This window comes from Nipponia nippon, unplaced genomic scaffold (assembly GCF_047370975.1).
Source record: "Nipponia nippon isolate SJK-2023a ecotype South Korea unplaced genomic scaffold, ASM4737097v1 scaffold_12, whole genome shotgun sequence".
NCBI classification, from domain to species: domain Eukaryota; kingdom Metazoa; phylum Chordata; class Aves; order Pelecaniformes; family Threskiornithidae; genus Nipponia; species Nipponia nippon.
The window spans coordinates 22,902,008-22,925,661 of record NW_028262313.1 but is presented as its reverse complement, the minus strand read 5'-3'; the positions used below and the strand labels follow the sequence as shown (position 1 = coordinate 22,925,661).

The following is a 23,654-nucleotide window of genomic DNA, read 5'->3' as shown; positions in this document are numbered from 1 at the left end:
GCCACCTTGTAAGAAGACGGTGCTGTAGCCTCCGGAGCAGCTGCTGTAGGAGAAGTTCTCTGGGAACGCCGTCCAACCAGGGCTGAGCCTGGGGAGGAGGGAGCAGCCGCTGAGGCCAAAGGCACGAGGGTGTGCGGGGCTGGGCTGGCCACAGATGCCGCTGTGCCCTTTGCAGGCTGCACGTTGGCCATCGGGAGAGGCTGAGCCTCAAGGTCCAAAGCACCCAGCAGTCTCCACTTCCTAAGTGGCCTCAACATCTTCCCTGTCCCCCATCCCTCCTTGCTGGTGGGGCTCAGCATGGTCCTTCCGTCGCTTTGGGAAGGGAGGGGGGAGACAGGCAGCGAGACCTGGAAAGTGTCAGTCCCAGTGGCCACAGGAGCTTCCTGAGTCTTTCCAACTGAGAAACTCCAGTCACTTGCTGGTGAGGCCAGACAAGTTGGGAGCATGGCCAATAGGTCCAGTCCTGGGTGTCTGCCTGCCCAGTCCTCCTCAGCAGCTCTCTGCCTCCCCCAGGAGCTCCACGGAGGAGAGCACAGGCGGGTGCTGGGGCGGGGATGGGTGCTCTAGGTGCTGGGTCCGAGGTCAGGTCTCCGCGGCAGGCTCACCGCAGTGCCCTCGCCGAGCTTGCCGTGGATGAGCTGGGGATGGGTCGGGCTGAGCAGCCCAGCCTCGAGCCGGTCCCGCTCCGTGATGTCTCTGTGCACGGGGTGGGGGTAGCAAGGGCTGGGGATGCCACCGAGAGGGAGCGGGGACCCCATGTGGCCCTGGGGCATCTGTGGGGATCTGGGGACTCGATATCCTCCTACCCCTGCCCTGCTGCATCCCCACCCCGAGGCTCACCTCTCCTCCCTCCTGGGGCATGGGGCTCTGCCAGGGACCCCAGGGCCACAGGAGCTTGCCTGCCCAGTGCCCCCCTTTCCAAGCTCCAGGCCTCGGGGGTACCTGAAGATCTCCAGGTGGTCCCAGCCATGCTCCTGCAGCCCTTCCACGTCCTGCTGCAAGCCGAGGTGGCCCAGGCACCCGCCGACACCACGGGACCGCTCGCCCCTGTCGCAGGGCCACTGGGGAAAGAACAACAAGGACACACGCCAACAGTGTCACACCAGGACCACGAAGTCCTCACCTTCACGTCGTCATCCCGCATGAACCAGGCACATTGCTGCTCCTCCACCTTCCAACGCATCCCACTGCTCGTGCCGCGGTGGCTCCACCAGGCAGAGCACTGCCATGGGGATGGGACTCCGCATCTGCTGGTGGCCCCACAGCCAAAAGCAGGTCCCCTCCCCTCCTTGAGCTCCCCAACCCCCCCAGCTGAGCTCCAGAGCCCCGCAGGAACCACAGCAGTACCTCTCCGGGGCGGTCATGGTGGCGAGGATCCACTGTGCACCTCAGCACCTCCCGGCAGGGCCGCGGGGGCGGCTCCAGGGCACTGTGGGTCTGGCGCAGCAGGGTCTTCTGGCTGTCCCCTCTGCGCTCAGGGGATGCCCGGTCCAGCTGGCTCAGGCAGGTGGCCATGTGCAGTGCCGTCAGCGAGCAGTCGCCCAGCCCCGGTGTGTCACTTGCCAGAACCGCCGATTTGGGTCTCTTCTGCCGGCCCACGCCGGCAGGGCTGAGTGGGTGCCCACAGGACAGGCCCCCTGTCACGCAGTGGGGCTGGCCGCCCCACCGCTCTTCCTCTGAGGGTGAAGGGACCCATGCTCCAAGGGGGCTCCGGTGCCGCTGGCCCCCGGCCGGGCTCTCCGCCTGCTTGTCATGGGCTTTGCCAGTGCTGGGCGCCGGCACCCACATGTTGGGGACCCCCTCGAAGATGAAGTAGGCTGGGTTGGTGTAGCCAGCGGCCGGCTCTGGAAGGCTGCGGGGCCGGCTCCTGCAAAGCACAGCGGGAGAAGGCTCAGCATCAGCCCACGGCTGGGGCTCGTGGCGGGGCTGAGCCCGGCTGGGGTACCTGAGGCGCTGCGGGGGTGGCTTGGGGCATGTTGGGGCATCTGCTGCTGGCTCGGCATCCTCCTCCTCAAAGCTGATCCACTCTGCAAAGGCACCGAAGTCTGCCCTCTCCCCACCATGCACCACATGGCCCCTGCCCACAGCCGGGGTCCAGGAGGGCAGCGTGGGCATGGTCAGCTCTCGGCCACACTGTGCCCGAGCGTGGCCCTGAGCCCCCATGCCCAGGGCGATGGGAGGGGGCTGGCATGCGGCCGCCTTTACCATAGAGCCTCTCACGGGTGCTCCTCCTGTCCTTGGGCACCCGGACCTTCATCCAGCCGCGCATGGAGCCCGTCTCCTCGCCGCGGTGGAAGAGGAAGGTCTCGAACTGCTGGGCCATGCTGCCGATCATTGACCTCATGGCGATGCAGCACTCACCTGCAGGCACAGCACATGCCTGCGTTAGCCCCCCGGGCCGCTCGGGGGGCAGGCGAGCCCCGGAACCGGGTGGGTGCCAGGGTCCCTTCTGCCAAGCTCCAGCTGCAAAACCTTACACCCAGCAGGCTGCTGCCTGAGCCCCTCAGGGGCTCTGCTTGGCACCCCCCACGCCACCATGGTGGCCCCCACGCCACCGTCTCGCACGCACCGTAAGACTCGCAGCTCTCCACGCCCTTGATGCTGAGGAGCAAGTGCTGGTCCCCCAGGTACTCCAGGTCCGGCAGGATGGGGTTCAGCTGCACGTGGAGAGAGGAGCGGTGTTCGGGGGGCTGCCGCAGGGTAGGGTGGCACAGGGGTGGCTCTGTCCCGGAGCGGGATGGTGACAGCCCCCAGCACCCTTTGGGGCTCAGAGTCCAGAGCCAGTGGGAGGGATGGGGAAGAGGAGGGAGGAGGATGCTGGAGGGCTGGGGGGGCCAGCGGCTGCCCCCCTGCCCCGGTGCGTACCACAGGCAGATGCTTTGCGGACCAGCCCAGCTTGAGGAAGCCCGGGACATCGCAGCTCTGGGAGGTGTTCTCCCCGCTCCGCTGGGCCTCTGCCAGGGGAGAGCGGGGGGCACAGCTCCAGCCAGGGCCGGCTTGCCCTGTGGCACACCCCCGGCCCCCCGGCCCCGCGGGGCCACCTCACCCTCCAGGCAGTAGGAATGAAACTCGATGTAGCACTTGCTGCGGCTGGCGGTTTTCACGATCACCTCGATGCTCTCCCACTCGATGCAGGCCAGGGGCTCGGGGCCGGATCCAGGAGCTGCGGGCAGGCACCAGCGGGTCAGCGTGCGCTGGCCAAGCACCCGTGGCCAGGGCTCACCCCAAACCGGGCGCGGGGGGTGACAGACCCCAACCCCTTACCCTTCTTGGGCACGAACTGCGATGTCACTCCCACCTCGAAGGTGGCAAAGACAGGCGAGTGGTCGCTGGTCACGATGTCATCCGTGCAGCCTGGGTGGCAGGAGGGGGCAACTGGGTGATGGTCCCCAAGCCCCGGGGTCCCGGGCAGCGTTGGCCACCCCAGGGTCCCCCCAGCCGCAGGGTCTCACTCACCGTAGGAATTACAGACCACGTGGGTCTCTGGGTGTGACTTCCACAGGATGCGGTCACACCATGAGGGGACATTGATCCTCATCTAAAAATGGGGAAAGCAGCTGGCTTCAGTGCCCCCTTGGGTCTGACTTCCCCCAGCCCAGAAAAGCAGCCCAGAAAGCAAGCTCCCTCCTGCCCAGACCCTCCTGGGTCCTTCCTCCCCGTACGCCAGTAATGCCCTGCAGCTTGGCGGGAGGCTCCGGGAACTCACCCCCGTGGGCTTGAACTTCTGCCACATGTAGCTGTCCCGGGAGCCCCGCTCGTAGCGGTATGTGGGCGGGAAGGAGATGTCACCTTCGCCTGGGAACCAAGACACAGAGGTGGCATAGGGACCAGCATCCCTGCCTGTCCCCACAGCTGCAGCCGGCCAGGGAGAGGCCCCATGGAGTGTCACAGTCCCCACCCGGGGCTCACACAGACGGCTGGCGCCCCTGGCCCCTCTGACTGTCCCCGTGCTTGCACGCTCTTGGGACGCAGAGCCCAGGGACCTGCTCTGGGGGGCTTGCATGGTGCACATTGATGTTCCCCAGGCTTTTGGCACCTCGCGCAGGGCTGTGCCAGGACAGGGCACCGCTGCGCGCTGGAGGTGGCACAGGGAGAGGTCTGCGGGACCCTGGGTGCCGCTATCTCGGTGGGGGGAGCGGTGCCTTTGCCCCTGCACTCACTGAATCGCAGGAACACCTTGTTCTTCTCCCGTTCCAGGTTGAGCTGGTCGACAGCCAGGAGGGCTTCAAACTCCTTCTTGGTTACATGGGCAAGGATGTCCTGTGCCGGGGGAGGAAGGTGCAGTGAGCCCCGGCTCCTCTCACCCCTGCGGCTGCACCAGTGCTGCCGCGAGTGTGCCACCGTCCCCAGCCATGGTGCCTGCAGGGTCCCACCTGCACGTCCATCTCCAGGCGGTAGTTGAGGTCCCCGAACCAGAAGAGGTGGGTGAAGCGCAGGGTGAGGTCGAAGGCACTGAGCCTCTTGTCACCCAGGACCAGGGAACGCAGGATGTCACTGTAGTTCTGGTTACGCCTGCGGGGGTGAGGGCAGCACCGTGTGAGCCACCCCGGGGACACCTCATCCTCATCCTCATCCTGCACCTGCCAGCTGGGGACAGGAGAGGGACAGCCCCACAGCCCCTCAGGGCTCCCCCAGCCCGCTGAGACACCCGCCTGCCCTGGGCCAGCCCCATCCCCTCCAGCCCCTCCATCACCTGTGGGTCTTCTCACTGCCAGAGGCCAGGTGGCAGTTGACGAAGCCGAAGGATGTCCCGTTGAAGAGGAAGGAGACGCCCACAGCTCCCTTGTTCCCTGCAGAGATGTGCCAGGCTCTGAGCTCTGGGGGGGCCCAGAGGTCCTGGGATGGCCCCCAGCCTGTCCCCTCGCTCTGGGGCATTCCCCCCGCCCCAGCCCCTTCCCTACCCAGCGTGTTGGCAATCCCAGTTTTCACGCTGGAGGTGTGGACGTGGCTGATGCGCCGCTCATGCTCGGGCTTCACCAGCACCACGATCTTGATGCTCCAGAGGCATTGCAGGGCGATCTGCGGAGGGGCGGTGGGGGCAGAGAAGCAGCAAGGTGAGCCAACCCACCCCTGAAATGTGGCTCCTGGGGAGGGCACTCCCTGCACAGAGCCCATGGGGCACAGGAGGTTCCCTGGGCTGCATTTGGGGTGGGAGAGGACCCTGGGTAAGAGCCCTGGGGCTATGGCTGCTGGCAACCAGCTCCCCGAGACTGCCGGGGGATGTCTTTAGCCTGCTGAGCACCGGGTGCCTCCCCAGGCACAGCCGGAGGGGTCCAGGCTGCGCCCCGCCATTACCACTCGGTAGTCGATGGCCATCAGGGTCTTCAGAGATGCGCGGAGGAACTCGACCCACTCGCGGTCGCCCAGGGAGTTCTCCTGGGTGCCAATAACGTAGATGTCGTGGGGGATGCAGGCAGTGGTCTCATCCTGCGTGCGCCCCAAGCCCCTCGAGGTCAGCCAGGAGGCGAGGGAGCGGGGCGGTGGTGTGCTGCCTGCGGGCAGGGGACAGCGGGTCACCGGAGCGGGGACAGCATGCCAGGCTCCTCGAGCTGCTCTCCAACCCCAGTCCCTATGCATCTCCAGGAGCCACCGGGGACAGGAGGCATCGTGCCAGCCCCATGCTTGCAGCCCAGACTGATGCTGGGATTTACTGATACCACCCGAAACCCTCCCAGTACCCCAGCTCCTCTGTTTCCCTGACAGCCCCCAGGGAAGTGGATCATGATGAGACAGACAAACCCGAAAGCAGCCAGGCTGGGGTCTTCTCCAGCCTCCTCCCACCGAGGACCAGCTCGGACCTCAGGTTTCCTGGGACAGCTTCCTGCAGCCCTCACCTCCCAAAACCCACCCGGGCTCACGATGAGCCACGACAGCCTCCCAGGACAGTGCGACCTGATCTTGGCCCCTTACCCATGTTCCATGTCCCGACGTACACCGAGATGAGGTCAGGCTCATCCAGGTTGGAGTGCTGGATCTTCATCAGCTGCAGCAACTGGCAAAAGGCCTCTCGCTTCTGCGGGCCGATAGGGGTGTCTTAGGGTCCCAAAGGGGAGCCGGGTGCCCCAGCACCCCAGAAGGTGCCGGTGGTGGGATCAGGGGGACATCACCCCCAGGTGTAGGAGCTGGCTTGCAGGGGTGGTCTCAGCCCTGAGACCACTCATTTGCTGCATCGCTGCATAACGGCTCTGTATTCCCCCAGGACACCCAGTGAGCGCAGCCGGTGCCGCTTACCCGCGCATTGGGGAAGACGAAGTCTCTGCTCAGGCTCTTCTGTGGCTCCCGGTCGTACACCAGCCTCACCTTGCTCTGCACACTCTGGTATTTGATCAGCTGCAGGACTGAACGCGGGGCATGAGGGGGGCAATGGTGGCCCTCCCGCCTTCCGCCACAGGGGCAGCAGGCAGGGTGGGATGGGGGCTTGGGGTGCGAATGGGTCTGCAGCCCATCACCCTGGCATCAGACCTGTGCCAGGAAGTCCCACGGCCCCGCAGCGCCCCATCGGCAGCTGGTGGGGGGTCAGCAGCCCCTTACTTTTGTCCTGCGGGATGGTCTCCTCCGGGGACCCGCTGCCCCGCTTGGTGATGGCCACCGTGCCCGACTCCACATCCACCGTCAGGGCTGCCCGCTGCGACTTGCCCACCTTCACCTGCAGACGGGGATGCGGTTCCCGGGTTGGCCCTGTGCCTGCCCTGCCCAAGCAGCGAGGCCGGGGCCCCACCACACCTCCCGCCCTCACCTCGAAGCTCTGCACAGCCAGGGGTTTGGCAGCCGGCGGGGGGGCCGCCGCCACGCTGGGCAGCGCCAGGTTGTGCCTCGACACCGTCTCCTGCAGCGACTTCAGCACCTGCCGGAGAGATGGGCACCGGTCTGGGGGCACTGGGCTAACTGGGAGCCCTGGGCACCCTGCACCAGCCTGTCCTGCCCTGAGGGGTACCCCAGGGCTGTGCCACTGCCGGCAGCTTGCTTTGCTGGAGGGTTTAATTTAGGTGAGGGGTTTGCTGGAGCAGAGTGAGGTTCCCCAGCCCGGGGCACCAGCAGAGCTGGGCAGGGGCTGTGGTTAGCAGTGGCCGTGCTCCCCCTGCACCCAGCCGGGCTTCCCCAGCCTGACATCATGAGGCGGGCAGGCACCTTCTTCTCCAGTGAAGAGAGGAGATGGTTAACTGTAGATATCTTGTTGAGGAGCAGCTCAAGGTCTGGATCGCTGGTCAGGAGACCCTGAGGGGAAGGACAGACATTTTTGGAGCAGCACGATGGCACTGGACCAGTGGATTCGTCCCCACAGGTCTGGGCTGCACCCCGAGACATGGGGGTCCCTGGGGTCCAGCAGGGGAAGCAGCTTTCCCCCCCGCTGCATCCTGGACCGGGTGCAGGAATGAGTCCCTGCTTGTCCCCAGGCCACGGGGAGCCAGATCCCCTCTGCCAGCTGCGGGAACGCTGGCACACACAGCACCCAGGGACCACCGGCAACACCATGGGGTGTGCAACACCTTTGGGTGCCAACAGGCACCAAAACCGCCCCAACCGTCTACCCTGCACACCAGCTGCACCCAGCCACATGCAACAAGGCACCCACAGGCGGCTGGGGGCTGCAGCGGCCAGAGGAGGGCTCACCTGCTCCCTGGCTGGGCTACGAGGGGACACAGGGGGGTCGAACACCCTGGCCAGCGTCTCCAGACCCGCCAGCGTGAAGTCGATCTCACTGCAGAGGAGAGGAGCAGATGAGAGCCAGCACAGGCATCTCCCGAGCCTCGGTGGTGATGCTCAGCCACCACGAAGGGGATGGGGATGACGCAGGTGCCCCCAGGGGCTGGCCACCCTCCCCGGGCCACTCGCCTGTGCAGCGCCCGGCAGGCGGTGACGAGCGCGGTGCTGAGATGGCGCAGTTGTGGGTGCCCGTGGCGCAGCGCCTCCAGATCCAGCTGCAGGTGGTGGTTCAGGTACTCAGCCATGAAGCCCATGAAGTCGCTGGCCGGGCTGAAAAGGTGGGCAGGCATCTTTGGAAAGATCCCCCCTTGGGCATGCCACCATCTCAAGGGAGGGGTGGCCGTGCCCACCCCATCGCCTCTGCCAGCCTGGGGTGGGCAGGGGCGCGTTACCTGCTGTGGACCTGCTCCTGCAGCCTCTGGTGCAGCTGCTGTGAAATGTGGGTCCGGCCGGCGACGGGAGCGCTGAGCCATGTGCCCGCCCCGGCTCCTCCGGCCGGGACCGCGCTCGCCGCGTGCCCGCTGCCTCGTCCGTCCTCCCCATCTGCGGGCAGAGGACAGCCAGCTCAGCGGGACCCCTTCCCCGCTCGCAGCCTGGTGCAGTCCCTGCTGCCCCCTCCCTGGCTCACCCGAGTCCTCGTCGGCCGCCTGCCTGGCCCGGTGCACGGGGTAGAGCAGGGGCGTCACCAGCCCGTTGTTGGGCTGCTGGTAGGCGCCGATCAGGTCAGGGAGGGTGCGGAAGCACTTGGCCTGGATGCCCTGGATGGTCTGGGGAGGCAGAGAGGGTCAAGCACCGTCACGGCCCCCCCTCCGCCAGCTCCGTGCACCAGGGCAGCCCCCCGCCGGGCTGCAGACCAGCCTGCCATGTTGAGCGGGCCTGTCCCCCAAAATGTGCCCGTGGTGAGCTGTAAGTGCCAGCTGGATTCCAGCCCCATGGGAGCCCACCCCAGCCCCTGGCAGGGCAGCAGAGCAAGGAGAGGAGTGTGGAGACATCTGCCTCGGGCAGCAGACAGGGATGTTTCCTAGGGACCCTCGGGATGCTCTTTTTAGGGTGTTAGAAGGGGTGGCTGCAGAGAGCTGGGTACCAGGAGAAACTGTGAAGTGACACCAAAGAGGGGAAGTGAGGCTGAGCCAGCAGACATCATGGGGACAGACATCAGGGGGATCAGGCCTGCGTGGCCAGGCTGGGGCAGGGGACAGTGGCAGGAAGGGGACAAGCGTTCTGCTGCGTCGCAGTGGGCAGGCTGGCAGCAGCTGTGAGGCCAGCGGGGAGGCAGCTTTCCCAGGCGGCCCTGTGCCAAAGGGGCGGCTGCGAAGCCCTCGCATCCTGCCGTGCTGGGCGTCGCAGGCAGCTCATGCAAAAAGCAAACCGCACCGCTCGCTCGCAGCGCTGGTATGCTGGTGAGGGCAAGCTGACGCCGCCTCTCCGGGCGCTGCACGGGGGCTGGCGGGGGAGGCGAGCACCCTGGCCCCTTCACACCTGCATCCTGCCCGCGCCCCAGCTCGCAGTTGGTGCCTCCCGTGGCACGGCACCTGGAGGCGTTAGCCAGGGCAGGGAGCATGTCCCGGCGGCACCCTGCCTCTGGGCAGCCACTGCTGCACCCACCTGGACGGAGAGCAGCCCCTCGTCATCAGGGAGGATGCGGTAGGTGTGGACGTGCCGCTGGAACCTGGGAGAGAGCAGATGAGGGTCCCCCATCACACCCCCCACGACACCATGAGCTCGTGGCAGTGCTGGGGGTGCCTGGCACCCAGCCCCGATGCAAATGCCCTGTCTGCTCCGCAGAGAGAGGAACTGAGCTCTCATTTCTGGAAATAAAAGCATCATGCTCAGCTCTGGGTCCGTACCCGTCTGCAGGGGAGGATGCGCAGCATCCCCCTGCCTCCAAACAGCACCCTGCCTGCAGCGGGCATGGCCACGGCACAGCCACGGCATGCCGGGGGCTCAGCCACGTCTCTGGCAGCATTTGCTGGGGCACCTACGGACCCGTGGCTCTGCGTGGCAGTGAGGGATTTGGCCAGAGCCTGGCGCCATGTCGTACTCACTCCGAGACCACTGCACATCCCTGCCTGTGCCGCCGTCCCGTCTGGGATCGGCCTGACCTCTGACTCGGTACCGGGATGCTGGCAGAGCCGGGGCAGCTGCTGGCTGAACCCCCGTCGTTCCCCGCAGCCCCCGCACCCCTCAGCACCATGTGTTTCCAATTTGCCCCCGCGCTCCGGGCCAGGCCAGCCATAGCAAAGGGGGTGGCATCCTGCCAAACCCACCGAGGCACCGCCCCGCGCTCCCCGCTGCAGACGTGTCGCTCGGCTGCAGGAAGGGTGCAGGCAGCAGGAAGGGTGCAGGCAGCCCCAGCAGCAATGCTCTCAGGGGCTCTAAGCCTGGTCCCGTGTGTGGAGATGGTGGGGGGCCCCATGGGCAGCGGGGAATGCAGCCCCGAAGCCCCGGCATCTGAGATGTTAACAGCGGGCGTCGCGGTCCGGATGCAGCCGCGCTGGGGGTTGGACGGAGAGGGGATGTTTGTTTTTGCAGAGGGAGGGCGATGCGAGTCAGCCGCTCCCGCGCACGGGGCCAGGATGGCGGGCAGCCCGAAAGGGCTTGGCATGCCCTGGATTTTAAGTTCTCCCTTCTGCAGCCCTGGTGCTGAGCAGGGCTGCTGGCCCAGGCTTCTGCCTGCTTCCAAGGACATGGGGTTTTCCCCTGGTCCGACTCGGGGATCACCCAAAAACCCCCGTGCCAGAGAGCTGGCACCCTGCATGCCCCGCCAGCATCCCTGCCGAAGGCTTTTCCACAAGGTTGTGGCAGTGCCAGCCCAAGGGAAAGTGCCGGGATTGCTGTGCCTGGAGCCCAGAGTGGGGAGAGGGACAGAGAGACCCTGGCAAGGGACAAGAGAGAGAAGCCGCGAGCAGAAGCCAGGCAGGTGACTCACAGGAGGCAGAGGGCATATGCCCCCGAGACCGACTCGCTGTCCCGCACCAGGAAGCAGCCGTCCCGTCCAGCCTTGGCCAGCAGCTCCTCCGCCACCACCCGGCTGATATCCCGGTGGTACCAGCTTGCTGCTGCCATCCTCCAAAATGGTGGGACACCGGCTGTGCTGTGTCCCCGTCCCAGCCCTGCATCGGGGCTCAGCGGTGGATGCTGGCCATCGGCTGGCCCATGGAGTCGGTTGGGGAAGGCGAAGGTGGGGGTGCTGTGGGGGGACCAGCCCCCTGGTACCCAAGCGAGCTGGTGGCTGGAGATCCCAGCGGGTGATGTGCAGCCACCGAGGTGATGCTCATGGGGACGGGGTGCCCCGCGGCCAGACAGCGTGGCAGGAGCAGGACTGGGGGGGCGGCTGGGGGAGGCTGGGGGTCCAGACGCTCCTCATCGCAGGGGGCTCCAGCCTGCGGGGTGCACAGGGGCAGAGAGGGGCAGATCAGCCAACAGATCTTTCCCGCGGGGGAAATCACCCCGTGCTGCCGCCCCAGCCCCGGGGCCACCATCCTGCCCCGGTGCATGGCGAGGACAGGCCATGCTGGCGTCCCAGCGGCACACAGAGGCCCAGACCTCACCCAACACACTCACCGTCCCTCGCAGACACGGTGTGGGGCTCCTGCAGCTCTTGTTGGGTGCTGGGGGCAGCGAGCTGAGCTTTTGGGGTGCAGCCAAGCAGGAGCGGAACCGCGATGCTGCACCAGCCGCTCTCGGCTTCCTCCCGCGGGGCACGCCGGCAGCCCTGCCTGGCACACGCTGCCCGTCGGGGCGGCGGCGTGGGGTCAGGCAGCACCCGCCCTGGTGCCCCCACTCCCTGGCCCCACCGGCCGGGCCCACCCGCTTGGTGCCCTGTGCTGCTCGCTCGGCACCGCGGCGGCTGCCGTGCTCTTCCTCCTTCTCTACGCTCCGCTCTCCCCGCCGCCAGGACCAGCCTCCTCGCTCCTCCTCCCGCTCCAGCCCCGCTACGAGGAGAAGCCTGCAGCCACGCAGGGCTGAGCATGGCAGGGTGCAGGCAGGGGCAGTTCTGGAGCAGGGGCTCTGCCTCCACCCCGCTCCCCACTGCCCGGTTTCCCCAGGGGCGAGGGACGATGGCGGGGCAGAGCCTCACCCCTCGGGCAGGACCCCAGGAGAGGGAACCACCAGCAGTGTGGAATGGCAGCAAGCCCCTGAAATGTGTTTGGGGTGGTGGGCAGGCGGGCAGCTTGTGGGCAGCAACTGAGCTGCCTGCTCCCAGGGAGCTTGCTGCCCACACTGGGGCTGAGCTTTGCTTTCCGCTGCCGGCCACACGGAGACGGAGATGCTGCAGGAATCGGGTGGCTGAGCAAGCCGGGCGCCCCTAATCACATTCCTGTCACCCCATCTGTGGGTGCCCTGCCTCCGGGCAGGAGGAAAGCGGGGTTCAGGGGCTCCTGGGAGGGGGTCGGGAAGGTGGGAGGCTTTTCCCGGCTGCAGACAGCACTAGTTCCCACAGCTCCCAGGCGCAGACCCAGAGGTTTTGCTCCTTGTGGCAAGCAGCGAGCGGGCCGTGAACATGCCAGTGGCCGCCTGGGCAAGCAGCTGGCTCGAGCTGCACTAGGGTGATTAGCACCAATTAATTACAGATGAGTAGCAGCCACCGTCTGCTGCGAGGGTGCCTGGGAAAACCAGGGGCTGCTCCGGGGGGAGACAAGACAGTGGATTCCTGCCGGAGGAGGATGAGGATGGAATGCTATACTGAGCCGTGCTCCTGGCTGTCTGCCGCCCTTGGCATCACAAGCCGTGCCCTGCAGCCATAAGCCCAATGCGAAGGGACCGACCCCACCACCGCCTGCCCCAGCCCGCTGGCAGGGACGTGCCAAAAGCCCCTGCCGAGGCTTCCTCCTGGGCTCCTGGCCTCGAGAGGAACCTGTGGCCAGCGCCACCGAGAAGTCAGGCAACCCTCTCGATTTTGGGCTGGCAGCTCTGGGCCACATGGCAGCAGTTGCATCTCTCACCAGCGCCCGCCATGGAGACACGCAGCGATGGCGGGTCTGTGTGGGGACGGTGGCTGGAGACCCCTGTCCGGCTGGAGACCCCCGTCCTGCCAGAGACCCGCTCCTGCCGGCGCTGCTCCCTCCTGTTACTTAACAGCATGGCAATAATTGCCCACAGCCACGGAGGTGCCTAGCTTCGGATTAATGCCGTCTGCGCTGCTTAATCCAGATCAGGGGAGGAAGACCTGGAGCTCTCAGGAGCTTTGAGAAATCAGCAGCACCGGCTGCAGGCATTTACGTAAGGTGGCTGCGGCGCGCAGTGCCAGAGACCAAGCCGGCACATTGCTAGATGCACCAGCACCTGGGGAGCTCTGCCAGCACCTGGGGACATTGTATTTTGGAAGGCAATGTGGGTTCAGCGGTGCCAGCTTGCTGGGTGGCTCCGGCTCCACCCAGGCTCCCTTCGGGGGGCAGACCCTGTGGGCCAGGGCACCAAAGCGGGAGGACGGGGGAAGCCCCGTGGCTGCTCCCCGGGGAGGCAGGACACTGCAGGGCACCATCCATCATCCATCGGGAGCCGGGGATGAAGCCGGACCCCCGCGCACTCCACCAGCCCCACGTCCGCCGGCGTCCTGCCCCACTGGAAGGGGCTGATGGAGCTGTGCTTCATGGGCCTGGAGGGATGGGTGGGACGAGGCAGATGAGACGAGCCTTTGACCGTTTATTAAACAGGAAAAAGGAAGAAGCCCTCTCTCATTTTCCTATTATTTTTAACACAGCGCTGCATCCCCCAGCTTCCTTCCCCGGTGCTTGGTTCGGAGCACGGTGCGAGCGCAGGAAGGGATGTGGTCTGTCCGTCTCACCACTGTTTTGGGGGGGGAAGTATCTGCCCCCCAACCCGGGCAAGGTCTCCCTGGCTGAATCCACCCAGTCAGGATTAAAGCAAGCTGAAGCCACCCATAATGAAATCTGCTCTCCATCCTCGCCACGTTCTGCAGACCCTACAGCCATGGCCCTTGTGAACCGCACCGGTCTCAGAGGCCTTATTAAGAGCTGAACGAAGAACTGCAAACAGAGAGCTCGGGATTAGGTGGGCAGCGGGCGCCCAGGTGGGGCTGCCTCCTCCTCCTCCTCTTCCACCCGCCAGCGGGAAGGTCACAGTTCACGTGTCCCCCCAACCTTGGCAGAAATAGCGCCCGCTAATCTGCAAACTAAGCAGCTCTCCTGTGTGCAATTAAAGAGATCACAAGTCCCGGCCCTGGGCAACGTGTGCTGACAGCTAAAGCCCTGGGCAGCGGGGCTGGCAGGGCTGGTGTGCCATGGTGGCTCGTGGTGGCTCCCAGTGGCTCCCAGTGGCCCATGGGGCCAGGGCACAGGTGGGCTGCGTTTGGGAGGGGCTGGTACCCAGGTGCTGAAGGTCGTTGAGCTGGTTCAGGGTGCTGGGAGGAGGCTGCTGGCAGCTCTGGGATGGAGGCACAGCAGTGAGCAGGCACATCCCAACCTCGGTGTTCAGCTCTGGGGGCTGAGCCAGAACCAAGTGCGTGCTCAAAGCAAAGGGTCTGGCCAAGCAAGCAAGGGCTTGAGGGATGCTGGAGGTGAGGAAGATGAGTGGGGCCTTGCTGGAGCAGTCTGCAGGCTGCCCTGGGTTGTCCCGGGGGTCTGTGCCCTGTCCTTAGGGCCAACCCGGGGGCAGCACCCACGCGAGCATCCTGCAGCCGCCCCTGCGGGAGGGGGATCCTGCGCGCCGGCAGCAGCCGAGGAGGGACGGTAGCGGGGAGCGCTTCTCTCCCAGCCAGCCGTAAGGCAAATCCACTCTGCGCTTTCAATAGTTTTCTATTTGCAGCAGCAAACCTTGAATTAATGATGTGCTAATCGGGTCAGGCGAGGCCAGCCCACGGCGTTATGAAATGATGCGGGGCTGAGCAGATTGCCCAGCGGTGCTGGGGGACGGTGGCAGGTCTGTGTCCCACCACCGAGGGGTGGCCAGCCCGTCCCCGCTGCGTCAGGGGGAGCGAAGCCTGGTGTGGGAGCTGCCGCTGCAGCCCCGAGCCTTGCCTGTGCCTTCGCCCCATCATCTTGTACATCAGCGTCCCTGTGGCAAGGGTGTCCCATGGGCCCTGGACCACAGCAGGTCACCTCTAGGTGACCAGCCAGACGGGCACGTTGGCCGTGCAAGGAGCTGCCTGCGCCTTCCGTCCATCTGTCAGCCATTCAGCAAAGTGCGTAAGGGAGGGATAAAAACGGGCAGGTCCCTCCCTCCCCTCTGCCGTCTCCATCCACCCTCGTGCCCAGGGCTGGCCCAGCTCCACTTGCCATGGGAGCAGCTGTAGAGAGCCCCCGTGGGAATCTGCGCCCCTGCCCGTGCCCTGCCTGCACCCCTGCCCACTGGGAGCAGAGCTTCCACCTCAATTACCATCACCTTGCTCCTAAGCCTGCTTTGCCAATCTCCGTAAGCTGCTTTCTCAGGGCTCCAGCAGCAGCCGTGATTATAGCCCACTCTTATTCATGAAGCGTCTCCCCAATTAATAAATTAATAGGATTCTTCCCGAAAGTACCTCTCCCACGGTGCAAACACACACACGCACCCCCCCCATCTCCAGCCAAAGCCGAGAGGGTGAGATCAGATGCCAGGGGAGGGACCGTGGTGAGGATATAAGAAGCTGGAGGACTGGGAGCAGCCCATAGCGACTGGGTGGCAGTGGGACGTGTTGGGAGAGGAAGAGGAGAGCGTCTGTCTGTCCATCCACCCGTCAGGTGAGTGCTGCCTGCTCTGCTGCCTGGGGCCTGCCGGTGCTTTGGACCACGGATTCTGCTGTTTCGTAAAACACTTGGGGGCAGGGACATTGGTGGCTGGAAGGGGAAAAACGTGGCCAAAAGGATTTCAGCGTGGCCGAGCCAGAGGGCACAGGTGGAGGGGCCAGGCAGCAGCATGGGAGAGCTCAGCCAAGCCAGGAGGGGTCCGGGTCCCCTCCCCGGGGCTTGGGAGATGCAGAGGACTTCAGCTCTTCTCTCCTCCACCTTTCATTGCCTCATCCCCAATTCCCGGGCTCTGGAGAGGGCTGAGCCCGCGGCACTGTTCCCTCCACACCGTCTCTTGCTGCTGCCCAAGAAATCCTGCAGGCGAGGATGCCCAAGCTTCACATCCCGCAGCATCTGAGGGCATCAAAGATCCTGTGTTTGGGACTAATCCCTTGTTTTCCCGTGGGGAAGAGGATCACCTCCTCCCCCCATATCAATTTCTTCTTTCTCCTCAGCATCCCTGCGGTTGCGTAAAGAGGCAACTCTGCCCACACGCCCGTGGGGCTTAAAATCCTGCCTGGGCTTAAGCTCTGCTAATGTCAGAGCTGCCTAACTTTAAGAAGCTGAGCTCATCCCATCTAATCTCCCGGAGAATCAGCTGGTGATCAGTGCGATATTTACGGTTTAATTCTGGACGCCAGGCTTGAGCGAGCAAAACGCGGGCAGCAGTGGGGCAGGGCTGGGCAGCCCCAGACGGGCTCAGGGCGTGAGGGCAGGGCGGCCGGCGCTGCCTTCCCAGAGCCGGCTCTGGCGCTGCCCGATGGGGACGGAGGGGCCGTGGGTCGGGGCTGTGCAGTTCAGTGGGACGGGAATGATTCTGTCCCGCTGGCTGGCGATGGCCGGCGGCTGCCTCTTCCCCACCGCCTCGCCCAGCACTTCTCTCCATCTCTCCCCACAGATCCCTGCCTGCACGGCCGCTGACTTAAAATGGCAGAAGGAGCAAAGTAAGTGTCTTTTTTTTCTTCTTTTTTTTCTTTAATTGGGATGGAGCAGGGCGCTGTGAGGCAGGAGCAGAGGGAGAAAGCGAGCCCCCCGGCTCCCCCCAGCCGCTGCCACCGCCAGTGGGTACGTGAGCTCGCCGTAGCGAGACCGAGCAAGCTGTCGCGGGGCCAGCAAAGCACCTTCTCTTTCCTTCTGCGTGTTGGTGCTTTCTCACTTGCCCGTAAGACACAGCCAGCTAACGCAACCCCTCCTCGACGGTCCCACGCTGAGCTCAGGACCATGACGTCCCCCGGGGCAGCCAGACGGGGCGGGTTTGGCTCTGAATTTGCAGGACACGGAGTTCCCCAAGGCCAGGACATCCCGTGCACGCTTTGGCACCACGCACCACGCTTGCAGGGAAGCCCTCGCCCCCCTCGCCCCAGGCAGATGAACAGCCACCCGCTCCCTGCCTGCCCCAGGGCTGTGCTGCATCCAGCCTGCTCCAGGGCGTTCCCAACCCGTCTGTCTGTGTTTCCTCCGCAGGGTGTTCAAGAAGACCAGCCCCAACAGCAAGGTGAGTCCGTGCAGGCAGAGAGGGGAGCGTGCGCCCCGTCCCTGGGTGCGGGTCAGCCCAAGGTGCAGGCTGTGCCGGTGTGGAGGGGCTGCGGGGCTCCTCGCGCTGGCTCTGCCCGTGGGATGGGACATGGGCTGCGTTTCCCTTCCCTTTGAAATCTGATTGATTCTTGCTATACCTGCCAAGATGCCACCGCAGGGCTCGCTTTTCAAAATAGAAATTTAAAAAAAACCCTATATGAATCCTTAAATGCAATGCCTGGTCTAACGTGCTAATGGCAGGGTTAACGAGCCCCTCGACACCACCCGGGGCTGGAAAATTTTAGCCAGTGCCACGGCAAACACTAACTAACCCGTTTCCTTCTCTCCTTTCACCGTGTGCTGCCTCCAGCTATCCATCTACCTGGGGAGGAGAGACTTTGTGGATCACGTGGAGTCGGTGGACTCCGTAGGTGAGTGGGGCCGTGCCCGCCACGGAGGGGTAGCGCGGGCAGTGAGCAGGCAGGGAGACCGGTCCCTGTGCCGGTGGCTGCTCGCCTCTGGTTCCTGCTGGGGCAGGAGAAGCAAGGGCAGCTCCAGAGGAGCAAACGTCCTGTTTTCCTGCAAATACTCTTACAGAAAAATGGCAGGGAAAGGGACAAAGTCCCTTTGCAAAACAACCCGGCCACGCTGCTGGTGGAGATGCTGGAGGAGGCACCGCTGTCCCCCTGACGGGCAGCTCCCCTCGGTCACCTTCCCAGCTGATGAGCAGATTATTTGACTTCAAAAAGCACCGTATTTTTGCAAGGATCTTCCCGGGCAGCCGAGCTCACTGGCCCTTCTCTGCTTGTTTGCAGATGGCGTCTGCCTGATCGACCCCGAGTACCTAAAGGACAGAAAAGGTATGAAGGCACAAAATCCCACGTTATAAGGGGAAGGGATGGAAACTGGTCCAAAGCTCACAAGGAACCTCGGACTGTAGTCAGGTTAAAACTGCAACGGGTTGTCTACAGCTCGTTGTATGCCAGGGCCACGGCAGCTGACCAGAGGGGAAAGCTGCCTCCTTCTTCTCATCTCCTCTGCCTGGGGCACCAGCTCTGAAGCCACCCGTGCCTTGTAGAAAGATGTGGTGACTCTTGTTAACTTGGTGTTTGAGGTCTGGGCCCTGATAACAGGGACATATTTCTCCTAAAGAGTGATTAAAGTAGTTTTTCTTTCTTCCCTCTTTTCTCAACCCCTTGCCTTCCCTTTGTCTCACCCTCCCCCTAACCCCACTCCTCTCCGTTTCCATCTGGCTTCAGTGTACGTGACGCTGACTTGCGCATTTCGCTATGGCCGAGATGACCTCGACGTTATTGGGTTGACCTTCAGGAAGGACCTCTATGTCCTGACCACCCAGATCTTCCCACCGGTGCCGGACCAGGCACCCAAAACCCTCACTCCGTTGCAGGAGAAGCTGATGAAGAAGCTCGGGGAGAACGCCTACCCCTTCACCTTCGAGGTAGGGGCTGCTCAGCTCTTCCCGACTGCACACCTCCATGGTGGGCACCAGGGCTCATCTCTGGGCATGCTCTTTATTTACTTTTCCCTCACTTTCCCTCTTCTGCCCAGGTTGCCACCAACCTGCCCTGCTCGGTCACCCTCCAGCCGGGACCAGACGATGTGGGAAAGGTGAGCTGCTGTCCCTGACCTGTGTCCCATGGACCCGTTCCCTCTGGCAGGGGGTTAAGTTGTGGGGTGCCAAAACCGAGAGCTGCTTCTCTTTCACGGGGACTTGGCCCGCGGGGTGAGGGTTGGAGAGGAAGGATGGCTGGAGCTGGGACCAGGATCTCCGGGGATGCAGTGGAGGAAGGCAGGGAATGAACCGAAACCTCAGGCAGCTCAGCCCCTCCTGCTTAGTGACCATATGTGTCCCCCTAGGCCTGCGGCGTGGACTTCGAGGTCAAAGGATTTTGTGCTGAAAATCTGGAGGAGAAAATTCACAAGAGGTATTTGCAGGGGATCCCTTTCCTGCCCCAGGGCCCTAAAACCAAACCGCTGGGTGGTTTTGGGGTGGCCAGCTTAGGGGTCAGGCCGAGGACCTGCTGTCAGCCTGTGCCACGCTTGGACGGGGTACTTTTTGCCCGAAGGAGGGGCAGTGGGCCCCATGTCAGTGCCCACCACGTCCCAAGGGCAGGCTGCAGCTTACACCCTTGGCTAGAGACACTGTGATGTCCCTGAAGACAGCCAACGTGTCCCCCACAAAGGCTGTGTCAACACGTCCCTGCCAGGGGGACTGGGGGTGACCGCTTCTCGCCCTGCAGGAACTCGGTGCGCCTCATCATCCGCAAGATCCAGTTTGCGCCCGTGAAGACGGGGCCACCCCCGAAGTCGGAGACCATCCGGCAGTTCATGATGTCCGACAAGCCCCTGCACCTCGAAGCCTCCCTGGATAAGGAGGTCAGCAGGGGGGCCATCCCCCGGCTCGTGCCACCACGTGCGTCCCCAGGGATGGGGACCGGGATGCCCGGTCGCGTAACTGAGCCTCTTCCCACTGCAGATCTACTACCACGGCGACCCCATCAACGTGACCGTCAACATCAACAACACTACCAGCAAGATTGTGAAAAAAATTAAGATCTCAGGTGAGAGGGGGCAGGAGGGGCACGTCCCGGCAGCCACCGCATCCCGGCCTCCCCGTTGGAGATGGGGACTGCGTGCCCGTGCCTCTGCCGCATCCCCAACGCTGCACCCTCTTGTCTCTCCTCAGTTGATCAGATCACAGACGTGGTCCTCTATTCACTGGATAAATACACGAAGACTGTGTGCGCCGAGGAGATAAAGTAAGTAAAAAGGTGCTGGGGGTGGCGTGACATCGCGGCCAGAGGGAGGAAGAGAAAGGAGGAGGAGGAGGAGGGGAGAGGGGGTGGGGAAGACGGTTTTACACCAGGCAGTAAAAATATCAGGGTTAGAAGAGCAGATGCAGAGGAAGCAGAGGAGAGGGAAGGCTGCGGACACCATGTCCCCCGGTGCAAGCCGGTGTCGGCTGGGGAGGTCCCTGGGGGAAGGTGCGCAGCTGCCCCTGCGCCCGGCTGTTTCCTCTCCTTGCTTTGCATCTCTGAGGCCAGCCGCAGCCTCTGCGCCCACGAGGACGAGGAGGGCTGCAGCGAAGGCGGGGGGGGGGTAGAAAAAAGAAGTGGTTGTATAAGGGAACAAAAGGAGGAAACGGGCCCAGGCAGCTGCGTGGGGAGGGCAGGGCGGGGGGGGCTGGCTCTGCCCAGGTGCCTGGCGCGATGCTGAGCATCCCCGGCGGGTGCCGAGCGCCCACCAGGCTGGTGCTGGCTCCGAGCTCTCCTCTCCCACCCCTTGCAGCGAGAACGTGGCGGCCAACTCCACCTTCTCCAAAACGTACTCCGTCACCCCCACGCTCTCGGCCAACCGTGAGAAGCGAGGCCTCGCTCTTGACGGCAAGCTGAAGCACGAGGACACCAACCTGGCCTCCACCACCATGTAAGAGCCGGGTGGGCTCCCCCCGCTGCCCGCCACGGCCGGACCCGTGCCTTCCCCCCTCTCCAACAGCTTCTTGCTGCTCAGGGTGCTCTGGGCTCCCACCAAGGGTCCCCCACACCTCCTGTGCCCACCCCATCCAGCTGGAAAATGTAGGGATTTTGTGGCACGGCCACAGACCCACCTCTCCATCTCACAGGAGTCGTAGCCTCCCAGTCCCAACCATCGTCCAAAGCCCCTGTATCCCTCTGCAGAGCTGCACCGGCTCTCGTCGCAGGAGTAAATCCCAGCTCAGGCAGCTCAAGTGGCCTCCAGGAACAGCTCTGTGGCTTCAGCCAAGTGGCCTCCCCTCTCTTTTAATGCCACGTTGTGTTGTCCTCTCCTGCTACACCCCAGTGCACCCCACACGACATGGGGCACGGACGCAGCCCCGGGAGCTGCTGCGGGGGGAGCGGATGGGGTCTGCGAGCAGCGCTGCCCACCTCACCGCTCCGCTCTGCCTTTCTCCTAGCCTGAGACCCGGCATGGACAAGGAGGTGCTGGGCATCCTGGTGTCCTACAAAGTGAAGGTCAACCTGGTGGTGTCCCGAGGAGGGTGAGGCTCTGCGGGCGTGGGGGGCAGGGACCGTCCCCTTGGGCCGTGCTGGGGGATCTTGTACCCCCGGGCAGGTGACGAAGGGATTCATGCCGTGGATCCCCTTGTCCCGCTCCCCCTGGGCCGTGGGGCAGCCGGGCGCTGGGCTGCTCTCTGGCTCCCACACCTCCATCCCCATCGCCGCTGCCCTTCACCCCCAATATCAATCATCTTATTATAAAGTGAAGTATAACGCCTCCCCTCCTCTGCCTTGGCTGACTTCTGTCCCTTCTCTCCCGCCGCCGCAGCATCCTGGGGGATCTCACTTCCAGGTAAGGAGGGAGCTGCCCGCGGGGCTAAGCACGGTGCGGTGCCGGGTGGGTTTATTGAAAGAAGTGCTTTTCCTTCCAGCGATGTCGGCGTCGAGCTGCCTCTCATCCTGATGCACCAGAAGCCTGCGGACGGTAAGTAGCACCTGGGGTGCCGCTGAAACGCAGGGGAGGAAGAGGCAGTTCCCGTTTTGAGGGGAACTGGTAAAAGCAACATCGATGCAGCTGCCTCTGCGCAAAGGGCCCTGCTCTGCCCCAGCACCCCTGGCTGCGGGATGGGCAGAGCTGCTCCGGCTGTGCGGCAGCCACCCTCTGTCCGGGACCAGCCACGGGAGCAGCTCTCCTCCCCGCGCCGCCCCAGCTGCCGCCCTTCTCCATGTCTCTCTTTCCAGAAAAACACTTGAGCATTAAGAAGAGATGTTTGTTAGTTGAAATGTCCTTTCTCTACTAACCTGCATGTGTGTCTCTCCCAATCCTTGCCTCCTGGTGCTTTGCTTATCAATGGACTGCAGATAAGCCAAGGTAAAGAGGTTTCCTTACACCTCAAGCCCGTGTTTCCTCACACCTCAAGCCCGTGTTTCCTCTAACATGGAAACCATACGGATCCATCGCAGATGGATGTGATGCCCCATTCCAGTTTGAGATTACATCCTTGGATTAAATCATCCAGGCCTCAAAGCCCTGAGCCCCTGTGTCACAGCAGACAGCATGACACGCTCCATGGCGGCACAGGCAGCAGGAGCGTTGTCACAGGCTGGGAAGATGCAAACGCTGGGCTCAGCACGTGTTCTGCACATTTCCAGGGCTTATGTTACAACTCCCCTTGCCGCAAACACAGCAGCCTCTCTTGCTGCAAGCCCAGACCTCACCTTGTCCCACGGAAGCAGCCGGCAGTGCTGCATCTCCCAGTCACCAGTGCCACCACTGGACATAACGTCCCCTTTGGGGCCTCAGTCCCCATCCACTCCGCGCTGAGGTCCCTCGGCCGCTGGAGGTGGCACCGGTCACAGCCCCGTGCCCCTGTGCGCTCCCCAGTGCCAGAGCCCTCTCCTCCTCCCACGACAGGAGCTGACTCCAGCTGAAGCCACAGCTGGGGTTGTTTCCCTCTGGGAAGCCTCAGCGTGCCAAACCCATTCCTGGCAGCCACGGCCGCCAACCAGCCCCACAGCCGGCCCTGGCTCGGAAAGCCCCGAAAGGCTGTTTTTGTGTCTGGTTACACCCTGCAACGGGACACGAGCACTGGGATTTGGAGCCTGGAAACTCGGGCTGCAACTGCAAGGCTTTCACACCAAAGCCTATCAGTTTCCCAGCTCAGCGAGGATATTTAAACTTCCAGAGGAGGAAATCTCTTGGCCTGTCCCCACCATCGCTCCCTGTAGGTTTTGCCAAGTCGTTTCACATTCGCAAGCTTTTGGAATTGGTTTTGCTGACTCTTTTTTTCCATTTTCTTCCCCTACTTTTCATTTTGTGGCTCTCCCTTGATGTCATCTGCCGCTCGCCTTTCACAAGGAGGTAACTAATCTCTTTGTCTCCACTTTAATTTCTTTTCCTTCCTTTTTTTCCCTTGACAATGCAAAATATTATCTTAAAAAAAAAGCCACAAGTTGCAGGCGAGAGCCCAGCTCCTCCGGTCACACACGCTCGCAGTCGAGCCAGCGATCTGTCCTGGCTGTGCGTCCTGCGTGTGCTCGGGTCAGGCTGTGGCTCCGTGGCTGTTCCCGGCGGCCTGTGGGACTCCGTGGCTGTTCCCGGCGGCCTGTGGGGTGCCGGGGCGAGCACCGCGCTGTCCCCTCGTAGGAGCAGGGTTTGGGTGTCAGCAGGGCTTTCTCCCTCTTTGGGACCGCGGCCTCACCACGCTCCGCTCTCCCTTCCAGCGAGGAGGACATCGTCATCGAGGATTTCGCTCGCCAAAAACTCAACGGGGAGAAAGACGATGAAGATGAGAAGGAGGAGGCTGAGAAGGAGGAAAGCTAACCTGCGCGGAGAGCCGCCGCTCCCACGCGCCCCGCTTTGGGACGTAGATGCCCGTAGCGCGTTCCCCGCTGTACCGCCCGCGGCGCGGACCCCTCGGCCCCCTGCGATGCGTACCCCTAGGCACCCCCCCCCTCCCCCGGGCTCCTCGCACCGGCTCCGGGCCCCGGCTGAGGTGGCGGGGGCCGCCCGGTACCGCCAGGCTGGAGGGCCGGACGGTGGCCAGGCCGGCGCCCCCGCCTCCCTGCACCCACGGGTGCTGCGAGGGGACGGGGACAGGGAGGGTGCAGCGGGGCGCGATCGTCGTTCGCCTGCGTGACGCGATGTACTCCGTGACACCGTTACAAATAAACCCGCCCCGGTGGCCCGCTGCCGGCTGCGTGTCGTGGTGCC

General features: G+C 64.0%; 2 protein-coding genes across 4 annotated transcripts; one reads left to right on the top strand and one right to left on the bottom strand.

Annotated features, from left to right (window-relative positions):
• Positions 1-124: 124 nt before the first annotated feature.
• On the bottom strand, positions 125-11,708 carry LOC104012926 (phosphatidylinositol 3,4,5-trisphosphate 5-phosphatase 2). Of its 3 annotated transcripts, none has more exons than XM_087749207.1 (28): positions 11,269-11,708; positions 10,634-11,087; positions 9,310-9,373; positions 8,333-8,471; positions 8,097-8,247; positions 7,834-7,974; positions 7,612-7,699; positions 7,129-7,215; positions 6,737-6,844; positions 6,532-6,646; positions 6,232-6,338; positions 5,911-6,013; positions 5,296-5,492; positions 4,902-5,019; positions 4,694-4,790; positions 4,374-4,512; positions 4,161-4,260; positions 3,707-3,795; positions 3,457-3,538; positions 3,265-3,354; positions 3,047-3,163; positions 2,866-2,954; positions 2,570-2,657; positions 2,206-2,361; positions 1,946-2,027; positions 1,348-1,867; positions 841-1,061; positions 125-696 (listed from the first exon to the last, which is right to left on the bottom strand). In XM_087749207.1, the coding sequence occupies exons 2-28, from the start codon at positions 10,768-10,770 to the stop codon at positions 564-566; spliced, it is 3,558 nt and encodes a 1,185-aa protein (XP_087605333.1). In that variant the 5' UTR covers positions 10,771-11,087; positions 11,269-11,708; the 3' UTR covers positions 125-563. The 3 variants fall into 3 exon arrangements, with proteins under 3 accessions (XP_087605333.1, XP_087605334.1, XP_087605335.1); XM_087749208.1 differs by having other exon boundaries at positions 943-1,061; XM_087749209.1 differs by having other exon boundaries at positions 125-638; positions 943-1,061; positions 11,269-11,707.
• Positions 11,709-15,318: 3,610 nt separating this feature from the next.
• ARR3 (arrestin 3) lies at positions 15,319-23,390 on the top strand. Its single transcript, XM_009465248.2, has 18 exons — positions 15,319-15,383; positions 16,327-16,372; positions 16,893-16,923; positions 17,314-17,374; positions 17,759-17,803; positions 18,203-18,402; positions 18,513-18,572; positions 18,822-18,889; positions 19,205-19,340; positions 19,441-19,525; positions 19,651-19,723; positions 20,253-20,390; positions 20,899-20,982; positions 21,270-21,293; positions 21,373-21,425; positions 21,803-21,812; positions 22,800-22,802; positions 23,165-23,390. The coding sequence occupies exons 2-18, from the start codon at positions 16,356-16,358 to the stop codon at positions 23,262-23,264; spliced, it is 1,188 nt and encodes a 395-aa protein (XP_009463523.1). The 5' UTR covers positions 15,319-15,383; positions 16,327-16,355; the 3' UTR covers positions 23,265-23,390.
• Positions 23,391-23,654: the final 264 nt, after the last annotated feature.

Coding starts and splice junctions, on each gene's coding strand:
- LOC104012926 (XM_087749207.1), bottom strand. CDS start 10,770: ATGGCAGCAGCAAGCTGGTACCACCGGGATATCAGCCGGGTGGTGGCG. Junction 7,975..8,096: donor CAGGAGCAGGTCCACAGCAG/GTAACGCGCCCC, acceptor CCACCTTTTCAG/CCCGGCCAGCGACTTCATGG. Junction 2,658..2,865: donor CCGCAAAGCATCTGCCTGTG/GTACGCACCGGG, acceptor CTCCACGTGCAG/CTGAACCCCATCCTGCCGGA.
- ARR3 (XM_009465248.2), top strand. Junction 17,804..18,202: donor GTACCTAAAGGACAGAAAAG/GTATGAAGGCAC, acceptor ATCTGGCTTCAG/TGTACGTGACGCTGACTTGC. Junction 20,983..21,269: donor CTGGTGGTGTCCCGAGGAGG/GTGAGGCTCTGC, acceptor CCGCCGCCGCAG/CATCCTGGGGGATCTCACTT.